Source organism: Zonotrichia leucophrys, chromosome 2, assembly GCF_028769735.1.
Source record: "Zonotrichia leucophrys gambelii isolate GWCS_2022_RI chromosome 2, RI_Zleu_2.0, whole genome shotgun sequence".
In the NCBI taxonomy this organism is placed as follows: Eukaryota; Metazoa; Chordata; class Aves; order Passeriformes; family Passerellidae; genus Zonotrichia; species Zonotrichia leucophrys.
The window spans coordinates 149,433,848-149,455,180 of record NC_088171.1 but is presented as its reverse complement, the minus strand read 5'-3'; the positions used below and the strand labels follow the sequence as shown (position 1 = coordinate 149,455,180).

The 21,333-nt window shown below is 40.1% G+C and overlaps 1 protein-coding gene across 3 annotated transcripts in view; it reads left to right on the top strand.

Annotated features, from left to right (window-relative positions):
• SLC45A4 (solute carrier family 45 member 4) overlaps nucleotides 1-21,333 on the top strand; it is an 84,997-nt gene that overhangs the window by 30,193 nt on the left and 33,471 nt on the right. For all 3 annotated transcript variants that reach the window (XM_064706745.1, XM_064706744.1, XM_064706747.1), the window contains exon 2: nucleotides 18,095-18,713. In XM_064706745.1, coding sequence (XP_064562815.1) covers nucleotides 18,470-18,713 — 244 coding nt within the window. In that variant the 5' untranslated portion in view covers nucleotides 18,095-18,469. The remainder of the gene's footprint in view (nucleotides 1-18,094; nucleotides 18,714-21,333) is intronic.

Here is a 21,333-nt window from a genome sequence, read left to right as displayed (position 1 = left end):
CCAGTTCTTTGTTAGGGCTGGTTACTGAATAACTGGGTGTAATTAATGCCTGAATTTATCACTGCTACAATACTGGCTACACTGTTCCCTGTGCTTCAGCCTCTTTGAGAAGCTCTTTGTCAACAGACTCCCTGTCTGGGTGGCTCTGTGAGGAGTCTGTGTATTGCTGAGTATCTCTCTTGCAGGGTCCTTCAATGAACCTGCTGAGTTGCCCTGATTGTGGATCACAGCCTCATTCTGTCTGTTGGGAACTTTGTAACTGATGTGTCCCTGATGGTGTTTTCTGACCTTTGAAGTTTTAGGGGCTACCCAGTGACAAAGCCATGCTCTAAGTGGCCCATGGTCAAACATCACTGACAGAGAAAGCTTTAAATCCCTATGTGAAATTGTTGTATTGACTGGAGATATATATATTTATATATACACACACACCCCATAGCTTACAAAAGACAAATTCTTTAAGTAGGGAATAAGATTTCAGCTTTACATGCAGAAATTGGTGCTGTCCAAATGATTTGGAGATCTTACCCTAGAAGATGGGATAAGAAAGTTGCTGCAGTTCTGTGCTTCAGGCATTCACAGTAAAATTGCTTTCTCTGTGAAAAAAATAGTCTGAAATAAAGAGGTGTTGGTAGTGGTTCTCCAAGGTTTAATGCTAAAGGTGTATTTTCTCATAAGAGCATGTGAATACTTCAGCTCTGTATTTCTAACACCTTCACTATGCACTGTCCTCTCCTTGCATCTAAATGAATGTGGTCAGGGTGAAAGTACTGTGCAAATGAAAGCAACACTTGGTTTATCTCCAGTAGCAGCATTCAGTTCATTAATATTGCATTTCCCTGTGACTTAGTGGAAGCCTGCCTGTGTCAAAATATTAAATAAAACTGGGCTCCTTATTTTTGCATTAATAACTGTCCAACCATTTTTAATTCTCACCTGATGCAGTTATGCTCATGCCATTATAATACTTCATTTTCTTGCTCACTGTTGATGTAGGGTTTAAATAACTTCCTTTCTCATTGTCTGGGTAGTAGTCATATCTTTTCAAAGAATGAGAAAAACAAGAACACTGGCCAATTCTTGGCTTTCACCAGAGAAATTTTTAAAATATTGGACTGGACTGAGAGGAAAGCAGGAAGCCAAGGCTGGAAACTTCTCTACTCCATCCTATCTGATAAAGCAAGCAAGGGCCCAGAATTTTCCTTCATTAATTTGTTGCCCTCACAGGACAAACCGGAGCTCTAAGTTGCTTGATGTGAGCAGCTAAGACTAAATCTACACAAGTCTGTCTTTTTGCATCTGAAAGGGCTTAGGATGGTAATAATGCTGTGACCCTTCCAGCCTTGCAGGGAATAATGAAAATACAGCAGGCTTACATGAGCAGTGAATACATCCTGCGTTGTTTATATCTGGGCCGGTAATTTCATGTTAGATCTTCGCTCCCTTCTAAGACTAATAGTTTAGGTGCAGAATTAAACTGTGGATCATGCAGCAAAAGCCTGAAAGTCTGGGAAGCTTTTTTCATCAGGTAGGTGGGGGGTTTCACTCCCAGCCTATGTGGGGAGGATGTATCCAAAGTGACAGACAGATGTCACTGCTCTCAGACTGCTGGGATTCAGCTGTGGCTGCAACATTGAACTGCCAGTGCTTCTGAAGTAGTTTAATCTCAGCAAATGGTTGTCCAGCCTGCCCTTCATGGTAGGGAGTATTTAATAAAAAGCATATGAGAAGGCACATACATGTGTGCAGTTTGTTTGCTGTTCAGCAGAGAAATCTGGGATCAAGCCTCTGAAGATCCTACCCAGATGGCTGATTTAGCCCACATGTCCTAAAGTAAACTGGAGTCTGTTTTGATTACTCTGTTCTTCAGAAGGAATTCACGTTTCATACCTGGGAAATTTGTCTATGTAAATTTCAGTTCCACGTTTTGAAGGCTGAGTTTTGCTCTTCTTGCCAGTGAAGGTTTAAGCCTGGTTGATGCTCATTGTAACATGACAAGTATTCTTTCATTGGGTAAAATACAGAATTCAGTTGCACATTTTATATTCATTGTGTTTTTCCAGACTTCATGTATGAGTGGTGAGCAAGGGCACACAAAGTCCTCAGAGGAAGATGAAAAAGCTTTCATAGCAAAAAACTTGTTTGAGTTATGCACACTGCTGTTCACGTTACTACAGATAAGTAGGAAGAATTTTACAGGCACCATGTGAACTCTTTTCCTGCAGGTTTTATTTTTTCCTGATAAACTAAGACATTTTTATCCCATAACTCTCTACCCCATAAACTGACTGCAGCTTTTCAACCAGAATACAAGTTAAGGATAATAATGTGTCACATCATGGCTGTTTTAATGTGGAATTGAAATTTAAATTTAAATATCTTTGGGCTTAAAAGGAAAGGTTTAAAACCATATGGAAGTGACCTTTTGAATTATGCCTGTTTTACTATATGATCATATGTACTTCTCCAAAGAAGTCTATGGGTCAAAAGTCTGCCCATGTGTTTTGCAAAAGTCTTTATATAGAGGCAATACATTGAACTTTGAAATTTGTTACTGGAAGAGTAAAAACTTAACAGGAAGATAAATGGATTTCACTTAAATGAGATAACAAGGATGTGGTGTCCCTGTTTTATCTGTTAAATCTTGACTGCTGTACAAAGCAACATTAAATTATTTCAAATCTATTTAGGTTGTTAAAACCTAAAACAGTTAAGGATATATTATGGTTAAGTGCTGATGGCTTTAATCAAATCTTATTCCTCTTGAAAATCTGTCAGGTGATTACTCAAATGATAAAAACATTAGTTCATTGCATGTGCTGGTCCTGTAATTGAAAAAGTAAAATGACTAAGCACAATGCTCTCAGTAAAGCTGCCAAAATAAAATACAGCCCAGAAGGGCAAGCCATGCATTTCATTAAAATAAGGTTCAGTAAGCATGAGATTTATCACCCTAAGGGCTTCCTCACTCTGACAAGTGACTAAAGTGTAAAATGTCAAATACCTCTGAACTGACCAGTAACTTGCATTAAGATTTTGTTAGTCAAATACTGGATGTACTTTCCTGTTCACAAGCTACAAGAAATGAATAGTTTTCTTCCTCAGCTTCCTGTGTTACTGCTGAAGGCTCACACCTACACACAGCACATGCAAATGTCTGTGCATTTGTGGGCTCTGGGAGATGGGAAGCTCTGTGTGCTCACAAGGAGGAGGAAAGAGTGGCAGGGAGCAGCCTCAGCTTGTAGAGCCGTGAGAAATTGATCCATGGATGGGGCAAGGTAGGAGTGAACCTGCTGTTGTCCTCCCTGGGATGGATGATAGCACTTCTGTTACCCATTGCATCTAGGAAATATTCTCTGATTCTCTAACTTGGCCTAATCATTACCTTCCTCATGGAGAGGTCAGGTCATGATGTTCTTTCAACAGCTTCTACATTTGAAACCTTCTGTCAAGACTTTGTTTAGAAATAATCTCATGCCTTTCAGACTTTGTAGTCATGTCTTCTGGTTCCTGTCCTTTTGATTATTTCCTCTCAGTTTTTTCTGCTTGGCTCAATTTGATGTACAGCATGCTTTGCTCACTGAAGTGTTTGGCTTGAATGTTGTTGTGCTTGATGAGGAATCATTTGTCATATGAGGTGATCCTCACCTCTAAAAGGACATTAGGACAAAAGTGAGAATATCTCCTTTCCACAGGATGTACTGACTTGTGTTGTGCTTCTCTGCTGGAATCCACAGGTCTTCCTAAAAAATGTGCAATCCTTTCTCTAAACCACTATCAGGAAGCAGTGTTTGAATAAATATTTGTTAGGTTTTTGGTTTTATTTCACACTATGCTTTTGAATCCTTACAGAGAGATCCCTGTTCAGTAAACCTGCTCTCAGGGCATGGGATGATAATATTTCTGGACCAACACCCAAACCTTTCTTGGGAATACTGTTATGGAATACTCCAGCTACTTGGGAGTACTCCAGCTACTCTTCACAGCAAAATTTGTGGGAGCTGTTGTAATGTCCTCTAAGTCTGAGTGTCCCACCCACTTCAGTGATGGTTTCATCAAAGTTTGACAGAGCCTGAATATATTCAGGAATGCATGGCACATCCTACTGCTTATTAAGACTTGTGAAATCTTACGTGATTGCTAATTTATTAAAGCCTTCAAGTGTTTCAGAGTAGGATTTCCTTGGAAGACTTCTTGAGTGACCCAATTCAGGCAATTCTACTTGTCTAGAATCAATTCTAAAATCTCTTCCTTGAACCAGAGGCCTATAACAATCTATCCAATATGCCACAGTGCTTAAACAAGGCTTTTATAGACTCCAGGCAAAGTTAATGTCACCAGGATAACTGCCAGTTGCTCAAAGCCTCATTCACTTTATATTTTTGGTTTGCCTGCTCTTAACAGCTGTATACTTCAAGCAGGTGTAGCACTTCAAATACTTAGGGCTATATGTATCACTCTGTGAAGGTAACAACTTTTTGTCTGCTGTTCGAGGACTTGGGGTGGTGAAGCTGAATGACAAGTCTGTTTATTTCAACAAACTCTTACTTATAAATGCCTTGTAGGCAATGAGACAGCAAAATAATTCAGTAATGAATGTTGTATCCCTTATCAATTCCACGTGTGATAAATGGATTTAGCTGGTTGTGATGTTACAGAAAGGAATCTGTAAGTGTTAACTATCTTCATGGGAACTGGGGTGGCAGCCAAGCCACTATCTTGTACCAGAACAAACTGATAGGAGAAAGTGTTCAGTTAAAAGTTGAGCAGTTGTTTAAAGAAATAGTCTGAAGATTTAAAACTCTTTGAAATTTTGAGATTAGGTAATATGTGCAGTATTCATTCAAGTACCTGACTTCAGTTTTGTAACTTTACCTCACCCCCTTGTAGATATGACAGCTGTCCTCCTGGTCTCCCCCATTTCTTCCCATAGATGCAAGCCTTTGATTTCTTTTTAGCATATGAAGAGAACATCCCGTTGAAATTTATCTAGTCAGAAACACCAAACAGCTTCAGCCAGGTGTGTGTGTGCTCCCATCACCCTTTGTCTGACCTCTGCCATTAGTGATACTCCTTGCTTGGGATGCTGCTGTGGGCAATCTCCTGGAAGACAAACATCAAGACAGTTTTGAAAATTGAGAAATTTAATATATTATTGCAAGTGGAATCTTGGAATAATAAGTTGCAAGGAGTTGATAGATCTGGAAATGTAACATCTGGAATACTGTGGGGTCAGGCTCAGCTTTCCAGAGGAGCAGTGAGAAGACTCTGCATCCATTATACTTTCAGGATCAGAGAACAGAAAGCTCTGAGAGCTGAGTCCCTGTCTTGGTGTGCCTGTTCCCAACAGCTGCTGCCAAACCATAAATATGATTAAACCACAGAAAAGAGTAGAGACTAAAACTCTTGTTCTGGTATTTCTTCTGCCATCTGAGCAGAGCAGCAGAGGTGAATCCAGACTGAATGTGAGTGGAGCAAGATGAGGAAAAGTCAGTGATGGAAGCACAGACTTTAAGCAAATAATAAAGGTGTGTGGATGACAGATTATGAATGAGAGCTATTTAACTGAACTCTCTTCATGAAGCCCATGCTCTTGCTAGATGCTGTTACTCAAGTTCAGAGAATGCTCCTGTCAGTCTGGTAAGATGCACAAGCAGGCAGCCCCAGAGCACTGAAGGCAGCATTCACTGATCAGCCCAGCTTGGTGAGCTCTTCCTCTGTTCTGTGAATAGTCCCTGAGCTCAGGTCCTTTAATGTTTGGTGCCTGTTAGACTAATTCTAAACATTTATCTGAGCAAGATGTTGCTGTTCCTGTTTATCCTTCAAATCAGCCCCCACTCCAAGCTGTAGCTGGTGTGCCTTTTAGAATTATTAGGAGACACTGAGTCCTGAATTGAAGCTGTAGCTGTTATTTACACTCACTCTGTGGAGTCACTTTTACATTCCTCCCTCTGAAGATAGCTTACACTAACTGCACGTGTATTTTGGTGTCTCTTTAAACAATAAAGGCACAAAGCCAAATTTATCTTGTTGGCAGTTCAGGTTTCTACTTCTTTCTTTGGATTTTCCCCTTGGCTTGAGCTTTCAGGATCTATCCAGGGTAATAGAATGAGCAAAAGAGATTGCTTGTTCTGTGAGTGCACTTTGCAGAGAGGATCCCATCCCTTTCTGAGGATATTAGATGTCTAGTAGGATAACCTGCCAGCTCAGCTGTTACACTTCAGTATCAAACTACTTTGTGCACTTCAGTTCTGGTGTTTCCTTCATTGTTTTGCTCTTCACATATGCTGCTTTCAGTGCCTGCACACATTAAAGCAGCTCTGCCTACTTAGAGAAATACCTGTGATATTATCTGACCACAAATTCATTCTGCCTCTGAGAATGATCTGGAAAGGCACTCCAGCTGGTGTGCAATTAGCCTTGCATAAAGAAACAACCACTAGATTAGCTTTGTTTTCTAAACAATCAATCGTGCTTGTATAGGCTGAACCTCTCACTGCCCTGTTCTTTGTGTCTGCAGAGTGATTCAAGTGCAATCACTTTGAATCTTACAGCTAAATTAACATTGGCTATGACTTGTTGATTTGAAATACCTTTTTAATGCAGAGAAATCTCCCCTTCCTAGAAGAAGCCTGCCTAGTCCTGTAGACACTATTGCAACAATGTTTTTGTTCTTATGGATATTCAAGAAAAGCAGCTTTAGCATGTGAAAGATTAATTCACTGAGGATGTTTTAGGTAATCCATCTGTGTTATCTGATAGTAACCTCCAACAAAATGCTTTTGGGAGGCTAGATGCCTTTCAAACAGCATTTGCTTGTTGTTTTGGGTGGGTTGGTTTTGGTTTTGTTTGGCAGGAGGTGGGAATAATATCTCACAAGGGCAAGCAATGTTCAAGGTATTTAAATGTACATTAGCATCTCTACTGCCTTTACAACTTGCTTGTGGTAGTCCCAGCTGCCTTGTAACAAATAGTTAGAGAGCAGCTGCTGAAACCATTGATTCCTCTTAACCACTCTGCCTTGGAAACTTGTCTCTGTGGGGACTTAGAGAGGTGCAGGACCCATGATCTGGATGAAATGAGGATGCTTGGAGTCCCATGGATGAGATCTGCCTCCATCTCACAGAGCAGCTTTGTCCCTTGGGTTATATGTTGAGTTTCCCTTGGAGCATGGCAGCTGTCTGCTTTGCAGGAAAAGTTGTTGGGGCTGACAGAGCATGACTGAATTGTCTGCCTGTGACAGGGCTAAGCCTACACTGGCTGTTGGGTTTGCTTTCAAATATTTCCACCTGCAGGAACCTCTACAGTGATGGCACTGATGTGACAGCAGGGTGCAAACACTTCTGTGCTGCAGGAGTGCTGCAGGTCTCACCCCAGAGTGTCCAGATGTCTGTCTGTCTGCTGTTGAAGTGGCACAGAGGCTGGAGCTTGTGCATCCTCTAAGAGGAGAACAGCTGACAGTCATTCCCAAATTAGGTAAAAATGCCAAATTCTGGCAAGCCTTTGCCAAGTATTTCATAGTTCTCCAGAGTCACAAATGGAAGAGGTTTGTGTCCTCTAAATATTGCCCTGCTAGCTGGTCTTCATGTATCAAGTCCAACTGCCAAGCACTTGTAACCTCTTATTATTTTAGTGTACATGTCAGTAAATATCTTATCCTGACAGTTCTAACAGGGTTAGAGCTTGGCAAAACACATTCTAAAATAGCATTTGTTCATGGTCCAAAATCAAAATGTCCTGATCAAGCTGCTCTTAAATGTGACCATCAGCTTTCTATGGGGCTGCTTATAAACCAGCTATCTAAAGCATTTTATTTGCACTAAAATGGATGGTTTGTGACTTGGCCTAAATACCGTCTGTTTATTACCTGTGTTTCTGTCTCCTACAGTGTAACTCTTATGTGGTGTGGGTTCCCTTCTTTGTTAAAAGTACTGGTTGTGGAAGTTGTTACTGTATTGATCCTAAATGCTGTAAATAAGGTCTGAAATCAGTGTGGTGATGCAACCCTTTAAAGTGCTGGTTTTTCCATATTATTGACCAAACAGTAATTCTCTGATTTTAAGGTTTAATAATTATTTGGGTTAAGAGGGAATTATTAATTTTGTTTGTCTTGTTTTGTAATCTTACACCTTACTTAAAATATACAGGCTGTGCATCACTGCTAGGTCAGTTCAAATGTTTATTTAAATAATTGAGAAACGAAATCAAATAGCTCCACTTCATGGCAGTGTACATAAACACGTCTGTCACACTGGTATTTGGGACAGCCTCAGAAACTGGAGCAGGGATCTGCTCAAGTGCTCCAGCAATCCTTTTTATGGAGTGTGTTTGTAATTATTTGTGCTGCGAAAGGGAGGCGCTGGAGATGTTTGCCGAAGGCGCTGCACCCTAAACCTGCAGTTTCCTCTGTCAGCACCACGTTGTGCACAGCAGGTGTGGGGCCAGAGGGGTGGAAAGCAGCTCTTTACCACACCCTTTGCAGCAGATTTAGGAGGAGGTGGAATTCTTTTGGTGCCAGGAAGTAAGAAAGAAATAAATGTTATCTCTAAACACCTTTTATTCCTTTCTTTCAGTACTGAAGTGATGAGTTCCATTTAATACTTCATCAGGGGATGTTAGAGTATTTTCCTTGGCTCAGATGGAGCGAATCTCGGCAAAGCTTGCGTGGGGAAGGGAAGGAATCTCTCCCTTGTGCTGACAGGAGACAATTTGCAGCAATCGAGATGAGTCGGTGTGGGCTCAGACTGCAGGTTGGGCTGTAAATTCAGGTTTCTGTACCAAGCAATCACGGTGATGAGGTTCCCCTTTGATCTGTGAGTCCACTCAAACACGGCAAAATGAGAGCACTTCGTGCAAGATGATACAACCAGTTATATACACTTGTTTACAAACCCTTTGGAGAATCTGAAATGTGAGAAACCCTCTTCTGAGTTGTTTTGGTTTTTCTCTGAGGGAATAATTATTTCCTCAGAGTTACTAAAATCCGGTCAAAACCTGACTTCTCCCTCTTTTTTGAAGGGTGAACAAAATTCTAGGGATGTTTTCAAAAGCTTCCTTTAACAGAGTTTTCTGAGATTGAATGATGGTAATGCGTTTAGGGACTGGTAATTGAAGATAATTCCAATGAATTAGACTTTGCAGACATTAATGATATGCTAGAGGAAGTCGGCTTATGAAGATCTATGCTGTGCTCTTTTTTTGTCTTGATCTATTGAATAGCTTCTGTAATTGTCTAATACATATTCTGTCAGTATTTGGGTTTCTTAAGTATTTGCAGCCTGAAGAAACCAGCCTGTGAATTTTCAGGCAGTGAATGTGATTAGTTTAAATGCCAGTATGTGGAAATAATGTGCTTTTCACAGTAGCATCTGCAAGGGATATCTAACTTTGCAGATACAGTCCTAAGTAATCAGTCCTGGCTTGACTTTTTTAATGGATGAATATTCATGCTAAACTCTAGTCTCAACCTATTATAGAAAGTATTTCTTATTCTGGAAAATCAGCAAAGGTTGCTCTGGTGAATTGCATTTTCCCCACTGCTTTCAGGAGGACAGCCTTGATGAAAGAACTTGCAAAAAAAATGCTACTGGCAACAATGTCCTGGTAGGATTATTCTGGCACCACCAGCCCTGCTGGGTTAGACATTGCCCTTCCTTCTGCAGGAAGGTGGGATTGGTGCAGTTAATCCACTTGGTTATGTATTAAGATGTTTGCTGATGATAGCCTTGATTTTGTTTTCCTCTGTTGTTCTACTTCATAGAGACAGAGGGAACAAATCTGTTTAATTCTGATGGGAGATAACATTTGGGGTCAACATGGTTTAAAAACTTGAGGATCTTTTAATAGGACATTCCAAGCTGCACCATAGCTTTAGCTCAGGCCAGAGTGAAGTTTGTGCTTATCTGACCAAATCAGTGAATTTTCTCAGTGGCTTGCAGCAGTGTCAGCCCATAACACCATGTTTGCACACTGGCCTGAGTGATCTCTGTCCCCATGAGGTTTTGAGTTCTGTGCTTTTGTGGTGACTTGGTTGTTAGCTTTTGGTTTTGAAAGCTGTTAGTGCTTGCTGTCTTGCCCTTTACCTAATTTTGGGTGTAGAACCTGCTAGCTGGAGATGCAGCCGTCACAAATCAGGCATGCCCATGTGTTTGCTGTGCTGTGAAACTGCTCCTTAGTGCTTGTTTTCTTCCCAGCAGCCCTGGTCTCAGCTGTTAGGTTTTCCATTAGCTCTGAAGGCTCCTCACTGCTGTTTGTGCACATACTCCCTTAGCTGTTTACTTGTTTCATGTATCTGTATTAATAAACATGAGGATAATGTGAGTATATATGACTTTTTTACATATCAGTAAATCAAAATACAAGTTTGATCAGATAATGCCACCTCTCCAGTTTAACAAAATGAACTATTTCCTACTAAAAACAGCAGCAGCCGTGATTTAACAATGTAATCTGATCTAATATTAGTAACAGGCTGTGCCTTTAGGGAGCAGTATAATATCCAATCCACTGAATAGTCTGTCTCACATTAAATTCTGGATCCCTCTTAAAAAGATGGCTTCCCAGAATTGTTTCAGTAATTGTATAAAGACCCATGATTTCCTACTTATTTTTCCCAGTAATGAATGGAGAAATTATGTTGGCCCCCAAAATACAAATAATGATGAAATAGAGCTGTCTTACAAAGCTGTTCTCCCTTGATGTCACAAGCACCTTCACCTCTCCACCTTCCCTCTTGAGCTTTCTATTCCTCCTCATGTGTCCAGGCAGGAAAATTCCCACCTGGGGAGTTTGTCCTGCCCAGATTGCCGTCTGTGACTGCAGCACCACCTCTTCCAGCAGGAGCCAGAATCTTCCTCTTGGTCATTTTCTGTGTAAGCTGTGAGGGATGGAAAGAGGGTCCCAAGAAAGCCAAGGGGGTTCTAGTCAAGGCCATGCTTTATGGAAAGAAGGAAGCAGGAAACCCTATGGAAGATTTAACTTAGGCAGGGCTGGAGTTTGTAAGCCTGTCAGGCTTTAATAATTTCTGGAATTTTGTATACATACCAAGGAAAGGGTGCAACAAGTCTTCATTAACCCTTCCAAAATCAAGCTGTTCACACCATTCCTTTTATGTTTTGGGTTGTGGTTTGGATATTTATTTGTTGGGGGAGTAGAGGATGTCAGATGTTCAGTGTTAAGAGTAGAAAAGCTGCCAGCATCATCTGCTTCTCTTAGATGAATTTGTATTAGAAACATCATGTTTTGGCTTAAACAGCAAGGTTGTAAGAGACATCAACTGACTTAGAGTGTGAGGAGTCCTGAAGGCAGACAAAAGTTTGTGTTGGAAGAAGTGGGAAAAATGCTGTTTCTCTGTGTGAGGTGGATTGCTTCATATTGTTTTAATTCACAACGTGCTGCAGAATGACTTACCCCTGCCCAGACCTTGCTTCTGTGGCCTAAATTGTGTAGTAGCTTCAAAAGTAGGTCATGATGCAAAAGCACTGTGCTGTTTCCAGTGGCTCTTTTCTCTTTCTTTTTTTTTTTCAAATCTCAGCTTTCAAGATGAACTTGCTAAGAATCTGACCTGCAGTCTGTATTAGTCATAGGGTTGTTTGGGCAAGATGTCCTTGTGGAAGAAGCTGGTTTATGCTGTTGTGTTTCAATGCCTTTGATTACCTAAATGATGAACTAGACGTTAGGACATGTCAAATGTGGTTCTTTATTGCACCCAGTTAGCCTTAACCTTTTTCCTTTGGCAGGGTTTTGTGATTCACAACAGGCCAGTCCAGGGTAATGTAAGACTGTTTTAAAGTGAGAGACTGACTTTCAGGATCTGGAGGTAACACAGCTCATATATGGAAGTGTTGTTAAGTAATACATAATATAATTGATTTTTTAAAAAAATATTCCTGAACAAGTGTAGTCTTCCCCCTCTGACAGGGTTAATACAGTTCTGTTTTTAGCAAGTAGTAGCTACAAAGCTGTCAGTGTTTGCATTTAGCTGACAGAAGTCTTAAAGAGAGTTGAAACAACTCCCTGCCTATAATTGCTGCCCTTTTGAACCAAAGCCCTTATGACTCACCTGTATAGAAAGTCACAGAGTTTGTCTACACTTTTATGCTGGAACAACTTCATCAGATCACAGAAAGATAAAGCCCTTCCTCTGAACTTCGAGTAGGGCAGCTGAGCACATTTATCCTGCTGGGCCAAAACTTCCAGGTATGTGCTCTAGATGTTTTTCTTCCTAGTGCAGTGACTGAACACTTCAGTAATGACATGGGCCAAAAACCCATCCCTTGTCACCAGTTCTGTTACTATAAACAGCAGCTAATTATTAGCAACAGAGGCACAGAACTGCCAGGGAGAAAATAGCTGCCTGCTGGCCAAGCCAGTGCTGTTCTGCCTTGCATCTGGCCAGTACAAGGAGAACACAAGAGAGCTCTCCCAGCCTGCCTGAGGATCCTCCTGCTCAGCAGGTGTCTGGGGCTGGGCAGATGAGTTTGCTTTTTGACCTTGTAGCCTCAGGGACCCACCAACAGCTCCTTTCCTCTGTAAGCTGCAATTTCACCCTGGCTTTGGGTATTGCTGCCTAAAGGGACACTTCCCTCCCTGTTACTGTGGTGTGGATCCCTGCAGCCAACAGGATTTTAGAAAGGATTCCTTTTGCTGCTTGGACATGTTTTTGTCAGCTTCGTTTTCAGCCTGGATCGGTTACAGTGTCTGGTTCACTGCTGTGCTGCTCTGTGGCTGCACAGGAAGCAGTGGGAGTGAGGAACAAGGGGCAAAGAGAAGGAAGAGCAGAATGGTGCTCTTAGAGGAAGCACTTGTTTATACCAGCTTAAAGTGAAGGAGAAACCAAGAGTGTAAGCAGGTGATGTATTTTATGTCATATTTCTGGACAAAATCAGTTGCCTCATCTTACAGAGCAGTTTTTCATGTATTTTGAGAATGGACAAGGCTTTGTAAAGTGGTGCAGCCATGCTTGCAGAGGGATTGAAGGTCAGTCTTGCCTTTAAGAACTGCTCTTTTACAGCAGCATTCTCTTTGTCTGTTGGTGTGGTGGAGCACAGAGCATTTGAACTCAAAACACCAGCAATTATGTTTGGACAAAATCCATTTTACTCTTGAAAAGGCACAAGCCCAAATGATGTGTCCTTTCAGAAGCCAGTCAGATGCCAAAGCAGAACCCATTGTCCACTTCACATTGAATTGTGGAAGGAATAATAAGCATTTTTTGTCTGCAACCTGATGGTAGAAGTGCTCAGCCAAACACTTATTCAGCCTGAAGAAAAGACAGATAAACTCATAATACCTTTCTTTCTAATGCTAATATTAAATGCTAATATTAAATCAATCTAGATAACTCTTCAAGATAGGGCCAGATTACTTGAAAACCTGAACATAAACCAACTTGGCAGAAAAGTATTTGACAAATAAATGGAATGACTGGGCACTTACAGGCTTGTCAATCTGACATGATTCACAGGTGAAATAGTGTGGATGTCTGTGGGATGCACTCATTGAAGCACTGGAGGAGGGTGAGTTGTAAGGCTCTGGGGAGGAATGAAAATCCTCTCCTATTAGAATGGCAGCTTCTGCAGTCTTACTCTTTTTTTTCCAAGTAAATATTTGAAAATTTCATGAAGAAGTACAGCTGCTTGGGTTTTTTTGTTGTTTGGGGCTTTTTGATATGTTGAGCAGAATGAATCACTGACAGGTTCTAATGTGATGATGACAACTGTGACCAGAATTATTGAAACCTATTTAAATTCTGTAATAGCTGATTAATTGATTCTTAGTTGTTTTCCCTTGTGAAGGTAGTGATAAACAATGAAAAGTCATTGTATGCAATGATGGCTCAAGGTGTCTCTTCATCCTTTCTTTCCTCATCAAGAAGGTAAAATTCATTTAAACTCTAGAATCTTTGAGTTAGTATAATTCCAACATCATTAGAAAATAATACCTGTGAGCAAAATTGAATGCAGCTCTTCATTATTTGAGACAGCTTTGGTCAGTCTGTACCCTTGCATGTAAAAGAAACTCATGATAATGGAAGGGGCAGATCTTGAAGGCAGGAGATAACTACATGAATGGCTGGAAGTTAATGCAATAAACTTCAAAGAAGAGGATGAGATAAGGGGTAGTTTATCTCTGTTCAGTCCTCTCCTTTTTTCCTTTGATATTCAGAAGTGCTTGGGCAGAAGTGTTTCCATCATTTTCAGTTTGCTCATTCCAGTTTTTCATAGGCTGTGCTTATTTTTGTCATTGTCTTGGGTTTTTATATCAGTGCATACCACCTCTTCTGAGATTGTTTCTTACAGCAGTAAATGCCTGAGGAAATGCTCAATGCCTTTATAGGAAGAAAACCATCTGAAAGATTTGAAATCTTCTCCTGGAATCCAGTTGGGCCCATTTAACTGTTTTCTATTTGCCAGCTTTATTACAGCTCAGAAAAATACGTTTGTGATTACCTGAGACGTGCTGTGTACTCCACAGCTCACAGTCATGTGCTTTGGCACTGGTTCAGAAATTCTAGTTACTTGTCAAACAGTGCATTCCAATTCCTTGTTAGCAAGAGAGATCTGGAAACATGCATCAAAAATAGTTCAGTCTTAAACAATTTGGGCAGGATCACTGTTAACCTCATTTTATTTTGGTATTGATGGGTGTGCTACCAGACCTCCAGATGGTGGCATCACAAATGCAGGAACACTGCTTGTCAAAGGCCCAAGTCCTGAACTGAAAAACACATTGAGATGTGTGATAGAAGTCATTTGCCCGAGGCATCATGTTGGATAATTATGTAGCATGAGCTCTTTGTGCATCCTAAGCATCACAGGGCTCCCTAGGGAAAAGAAAACCATGAAATTTTGTGGGCTACAGATATGACCTAAATAACACTTGCTCTTCTGTGGCAAACCCCGAGGAAAGGCAGTGATTTTCCTTTGGTTCTTTGATGGTTCACAGGCTCTGTCTGTGAAGAGTTCCTGTTTGAGGATTACTGATTTGTCAAGCCTGTAACATGTTTTGTGTTTGACACAGTCATATTATGCCTCAGTGGAAGGTAGGAAAAGTATAACAAAGATAAGATTGCAAGCAATTTGAAAAGCTTTATAAAATTATGCTTACAGATTAGGTTTTGGACTATATTACTCACCTGTTTTGTTGGAATATTAACTATTGCTTTATAGGTTTTTGTCATTGCTAAAACATGGCCAAAGGTCAGAGATGTGCAATTAAGCTGACAAAGAGCCAGTGTCATCAGCCCCTCCTCCCATAAACACTCGGCAAGATCAGAAATATTTCCGTATCTAAAGTTCTCTTCACACTCAACCTGTGTACAATGCCCAACAGGAATCTTTTCCCATGGATGAAATTCTTCCTTTTTCTGCTTTATTTGTTGTTAGTTATGAAAATACCCTTGAAAACCAGCCATGAAAAACAATTAGTGCTGGATGCAGACATCAGAGAATTCTGCATTGGTATTTTAATCCAGCTTCTCTTCAGGTGCCATTTACTTTGGAGTTCTTTGCTGCATAAAAGCCTCTGTTATATTTACTTCCATCAGGTAAATGAATTTCTCTCCCTCTTTGAGAAGAAAGAATGCCAGTATTCAATCTTGCCAAATTCAAAATGAACTTGGAAAAAAAGAAGCAGAATATATATCAGTCTAAAATGAACATGAACACAACTGAGAGAGCTTAGGAAAGAACTGAAGACCTTTCTGAGGGGCTCTTGTTATTCTCTGGCTCTTGTATTAGACGTGCACTTGGAGTCAGATGAAAGTGCTGCAGGAAGTCTAGCGTTGTGCTTACCACAAAATTGACATAATGGAACAGTAATTCTCTGTTCTTTTAGATAAAACCTGTCCATTGTGCCTCCTCCTATTGCACTTGAACACTGTAACTGCTTTTTCTGGCATGTTTAAAATGTGCTGTTCTTATCTGTGTCAATTACAGCTTCAAAGTCTACCTCCATCTACCACCCATTATTCCTGGCTCTTGAATTATCTGATCACTCCCCATCATCTTCCACTTCAGAAATAACTTTTTCAGTCATCCCTTAAGAGCTCAAATGGGTTAATCTCAGATATCTGCTTTTGTCCTGCCTCTTTATCCTTTCCCAGAACAAATGCTCCTGGCTTGGTGTCATCCTCCTTGCCATGTGCAGGCTGCCCCACGGCATCACAGAACATTCTGGAATGATGAGCTGCCTTCCTCAGTGCCTCACCCTGGAACTGCATATGGAGGGAGGTGTTTAGGCAAAGGGAATTAAATCTTTCACAGGAGGGGAAATCAGGAGTGAGAAAACAGTAGAGACTGTTTAAAACTTTAAACCAGACTGTGCAGGAGAGTAATCCATGACCCTTAGACTGTAATGCACCGTAGATGTTCTGCTGAGGTTTGGATAATAAGGGCTCACATGTATCCTTTCAAATTCTACTGAATGTCGTGATGCCTGAGTCTGCCAGCAGTAAAACATTTTATGACTACTCTGTAATTAAAATAATTGCTCCTACTCCAGAACATGTATTTTGTAGGCTTTACTCTCTCAGAACTCGTGTTATGTAAGGTGGATGTGTTTTTTTTAATACACAGAGTACTTTACATTTGTGATAAACTACTTACATCTTAATTTCTGTTAATTTTGAGTGGGTAGAGAAATGCTTTCCAAGTCCTTTTTGTTCTGAGCTATTTAATGATTATAGATAAAACCTCTAACTTAAAACTTGATTTATACTCTAGTTCACTAAGTTATTTTAACTTTCTCATGTAATTTAAAGGTTTGTCCAGCTCAAAATAAAATTTTAGCATTAGTTTGTTGTTGAGGTTATCAAATGTGAGAGTTCCAGTAATCTTGGGGAGCCTAGAAGAAGATGACATGTACCAAAAAAGATGCTTTTGAATGGAAGAATAAAATAAACAGCTCTCAGGAGGGAGTGCTCAAGATGGTGTTCTCATGATGCACTTTTAGTAGAACAGCGTCTCAGTCCTACTGAAACAGAGCAGCTCTTGTGATTAAACACCAACCACGGCCTCTGTTTCCTAAGGCTCAGTTTTAGGCTCACCATTTAATGATCTGGTGTGTGCTCAGGCCCACAAAGAGTTTTTGTGGCCACAACTGAAGAGATGGGGAATTGCAGCGTGGGGACTTGTGCTGAAGCCGGCTCTGCTGCCAGAGCCAGCACTCATGGAACCACAGCCCTGAGGGGTTTTGTGCTGGGGTCACAGCTCAGTCACCCTGTGTGCAGAGATGTAAACATGCATCCCTCTAATACAAACTTTATGTTATCTGACTTTTTGTAAGAAGCTTTGTTTTCTTCTCCTGAGTGTTTAAACACATTTTGATTGGCATGGTGCAGTATTTGTACATCTGCTTAGATTTTGTCTATGGCACAAAGGAGGGGAAGGTACAGAAGAAAGTTGTCTTACCTGTTTAGAATATATTTTAATAATTTTAATGTGGAAGATACTGTACCATTCTGCTTTCACAAATTTCAGCAGCCTCAGAGGATGTGGGAGTAAGATGGTCTGGTCTTATGTACAGAAAGAAAATGAATTCATATGCTGTGTATATCTTCATTAAAGTTTAAATATTTAAATATCAATACATCATAGCTTATTTTGCTCATACTTCCTTGAGAAATATCTTCAGTATAAAATGGTGTGATAATTACTGCAAAGTAACTTGTAAGTTCCAAAAATCTAAATGGGGATGTGTGTGTGACCATGGTAATTGATGAATCATCTTCCTGGCATAGAACTGGAATATCCTATACTGTTTCTGAAATGCAACCTGCTTTAAATTTCCCAGAATTTTAGTCTTGTGCTCGGTGTTCTGAGGATCTTGGACAAGTACCCTGACATTCTTCTGTGGCTTTGTGTAGGACCACAAACCAGAGGAACTGGAGTACAGTAAAGCATCATTTAAATACAAGGCACAACTGCTTTTCAATGGAAAGTGCAGAGGTAGGAGGGAACGTGGAATAAAGGACCCTACTCTAGGCAAGGACAATGGAAAGCATGAAGCAGGAAATAGGTTATATGGTTAAGGGGGGGACACAATATCCTGAAAAAGCCTATTGAAATTTTTAAATGCTTGCTTTTTGTTGCAGATTAATCAGCCACTCGATGGGGATTAACAGTGGAGCACCTCTTTGTGTCGCCTTTCCACCTCTGTGTAGCACGAATAACAACTTCAGCACTTCTTCAATAATAATTATGAAACTGGTATTAACTGAATGGCAATTATGGATTTTTAACTCTAACTCACAGTAAACCAGCAAGCCATATGTTGAAATTCTTACCAAATAGCTTTTCATTCTTAATGTCTCGTATCTCTACAAGAAGTTGCAAGATACCTGTTTGTACAAGAGGAATATAAGCATTACTTGCCTGAGGAACAGAAGCTGAAAGAGAAGACACCCTAACTTGTTTGTGGAGTTATGGTAGTATTATTTATATAGATATAACAAAGATATATATTTTTTATGGTAATGAAAATGGCTCCTCAGAATGCTGACTCGGAATCTATGCAAGTTCAAGATCTACCTGTGGCACAGCTTCAGAAAGCAGAAACCAAGGAGAATGAGAGTAGGGAGGAGACCATTAGTGAAGGATCCATAGACCGGATACCGATACGCCTGTGGGTGATGCACGGTGCAGTAATGTTTGGCAGGGAGTTTTGTTATGCCATGGAGACAGCTTTGGTAACACCTGTATTGTTACAAATTGGTAAGTAATTCTCATTTCTGTGAGTCAAAGCTTTCTGTGTATATTTGCATTGATTGAAGCCAGGCAAAGAGGGAAGATGTCTGCTAGCTAAAGGTACACAAGGTAAAAAGGATTTTGGTTTTTTTCCTTAGTGCCGTAGCACAGACTCAACTGTGTGATTGTGTTTAAGTGGGAAGAATTTCTGCATTCATTCATCTTCTGTCTAATATTGTTTCCCTCTGTAAAAAATGTAACCTGATTTAATTCTAAAATTCTCTACTACAAGGTAAGTGTCCTAGAAACTAGAAACAATGTTAGGCTATAAAGGATTGCAGTGAAGTATTTTTTTAATTTGTGGAGAAATGCTTCAGGTTACAGATACTTTACAATATCTAAACAGTTAGATAAATTATTTCCAGTGAACTCCTGCATTTATTTCTAACCACTAGAGAGTCTTGTTTTGTGTGATTAATCTGCAGTTCACAGCATGTGAATACACATGAATAAACTCTGATACCAATAGCCTTAGATGATAATGGGGGAAGTGGTGTGTTTTAAAATAGGGGTAGTCAGTGTTAAATTTCATGGTATTTTCAGTAGGTTTCAAATAAACTATTTACATTATGAAGAGTATCTGATACTGCCTTTATCAAATACAGAAACTGGTCAATCATATATCAGAAAATATTACATGACACAGAATGGAAATGCCAGACTGAGTGGGGAGTAAACCAACCATGTGTGTGCACTGTATAATTGCCTATATATTTGTATATTATATGTTTGCTTTGGCTTACCTGTGCAGGTGTGCCTTACAGCTTGTTCAGCTGTGGCCAAACAGAAACACTCAACCAACAAAATAATAATGTTCAATGAATACTATTTACAACATTGTTTAAAAATTTTGAGGTTAGCATCTTGAGTTAATCACATGGGGGGTTTTGTTTGTTTGACATGAGAAAAAGGCATTTTAGATTCATCTTGTGAGCATGTGATGTACAAGTCCTTTCATGCAGTCTCACTGCAGTTAAAAATGTGTTTTCATATTGAATTGCTAGCTGGTTTGGCTGAATAATCAGTACAGTTAGTGCCATGCGAGATGCTGAAGAGTGAAGCCTCTATGTTTTCCTGAAAATGTTAATTTTCAGAGCTCATCAGATGGTCTTCATGGATCTGTTGTTTGCATAGTTAAAACAGATTCTAAAAGCTCCAAAAAAAGAGCTTTTCTGATCAACCTGACTTGCTAAATAAAACACATGCAGCTTCATCTAGGAATGTTTGTAATGCTCATAAATTGTTCTGAGGTTTTACCTTCTGGGTAAATTGAGATTTAGAGACTTCAGTCCCTTGTACTGGCAGCATTGATTCAATAACTGTCTGCCATAAACTCAAAAACTTGCATCCTGCTTTGCATGGGGAAGATCCCTGGTTTTGTAAGTGACCTGTACGTTTTTGTTTGCTTTGTTTGTGCTGGCATTTGGATGATTAAAATGTATGGCTGGCTAAGCTGACTTTACCTTACCATAGGGTAAGGTCAGACAGTGTAAATAAACCATCCTCCTAATTACTGACCTGTCCTCCAGTTTACATTTCTTTTGTGAGCTTTTCTAGCTGTTTCCTCCAGATAATTGAAAAATATCTCTTCCCTTCCTTCCCTAACTCCAGTGATCAAAATAACATTGGGATTTGGGGGAAGGGAAGAAGAGGGCTCCCATTTCTAGAAAAGCTGCACATCGACAAAGCTGTACATTGTCAAAGTCTGTGGGGATGCAGCAGTGATGTTCCAAGCCACAGAGATCAGAAATGGAGGTAGCAGTTACAAATGTCAGTGCTTTGGGAGCTAATTGAAATCTTTCTGCTTGGATTCTGTGCCCTCAGCAGGGCTAAAAACAATGTTGGATTCACTGAAGGGTTAAGTTATTCACGGGTGACTTATCTGGCCTCTTTGTTAATTACCTCTTACATGGCTCTGTTTACCTTTATCAACCTCAACATCTGTCTGCCTCAGCATGAACTATATTTATTCCTCACTGGAGGGGGTTGCAATATAGCTGTTGAACTGATGTAATATTCCCTTTGCTTCTTGTTTTGGTAAAAGCAAAGATCAGTTTCTGTGAGATTAAATTGGCTTGAGAAAGTATATTTGAGAATTGGCACCTGGGGAAGTGGGGTGACCCAACCAATACACTGAAGAACAAGAAGCCTTTTGGGTATCCAAAAAAAGATGACTCTTTACAGAACGTGTTGAATATTAACAATTAAACTTTTCACTGTGTGCTTGTGCTTTTCTGTACCTGGGAAAACTTTGATCTCTGAAATAATCTGATATTCTTATCAGATATGACCATGAAAACCTTAGCCACATTAATATGGTGTTACACACTTTCTGCTTGCAAGTATTTGATTTTCTTTGCAGTTTGAGTACCCTGGATCAGAGGTGTAGTTATGATTTGGCAGATGCCCAACCTGTCCTACTTGTTCTGTAACCCACAAGATTTTATCAGCTGAAGGAGATGGTCACTTGGATGGTCCCTTTCCAGTTCAGTGGTGGTTGAACTCATTGTGTTTAAGTTTCTTGAAGTTCTGAAATTTTAACAAGAGAACTTGAAAGCATCAGTGAAAACTGCTTGACTCAATGCAT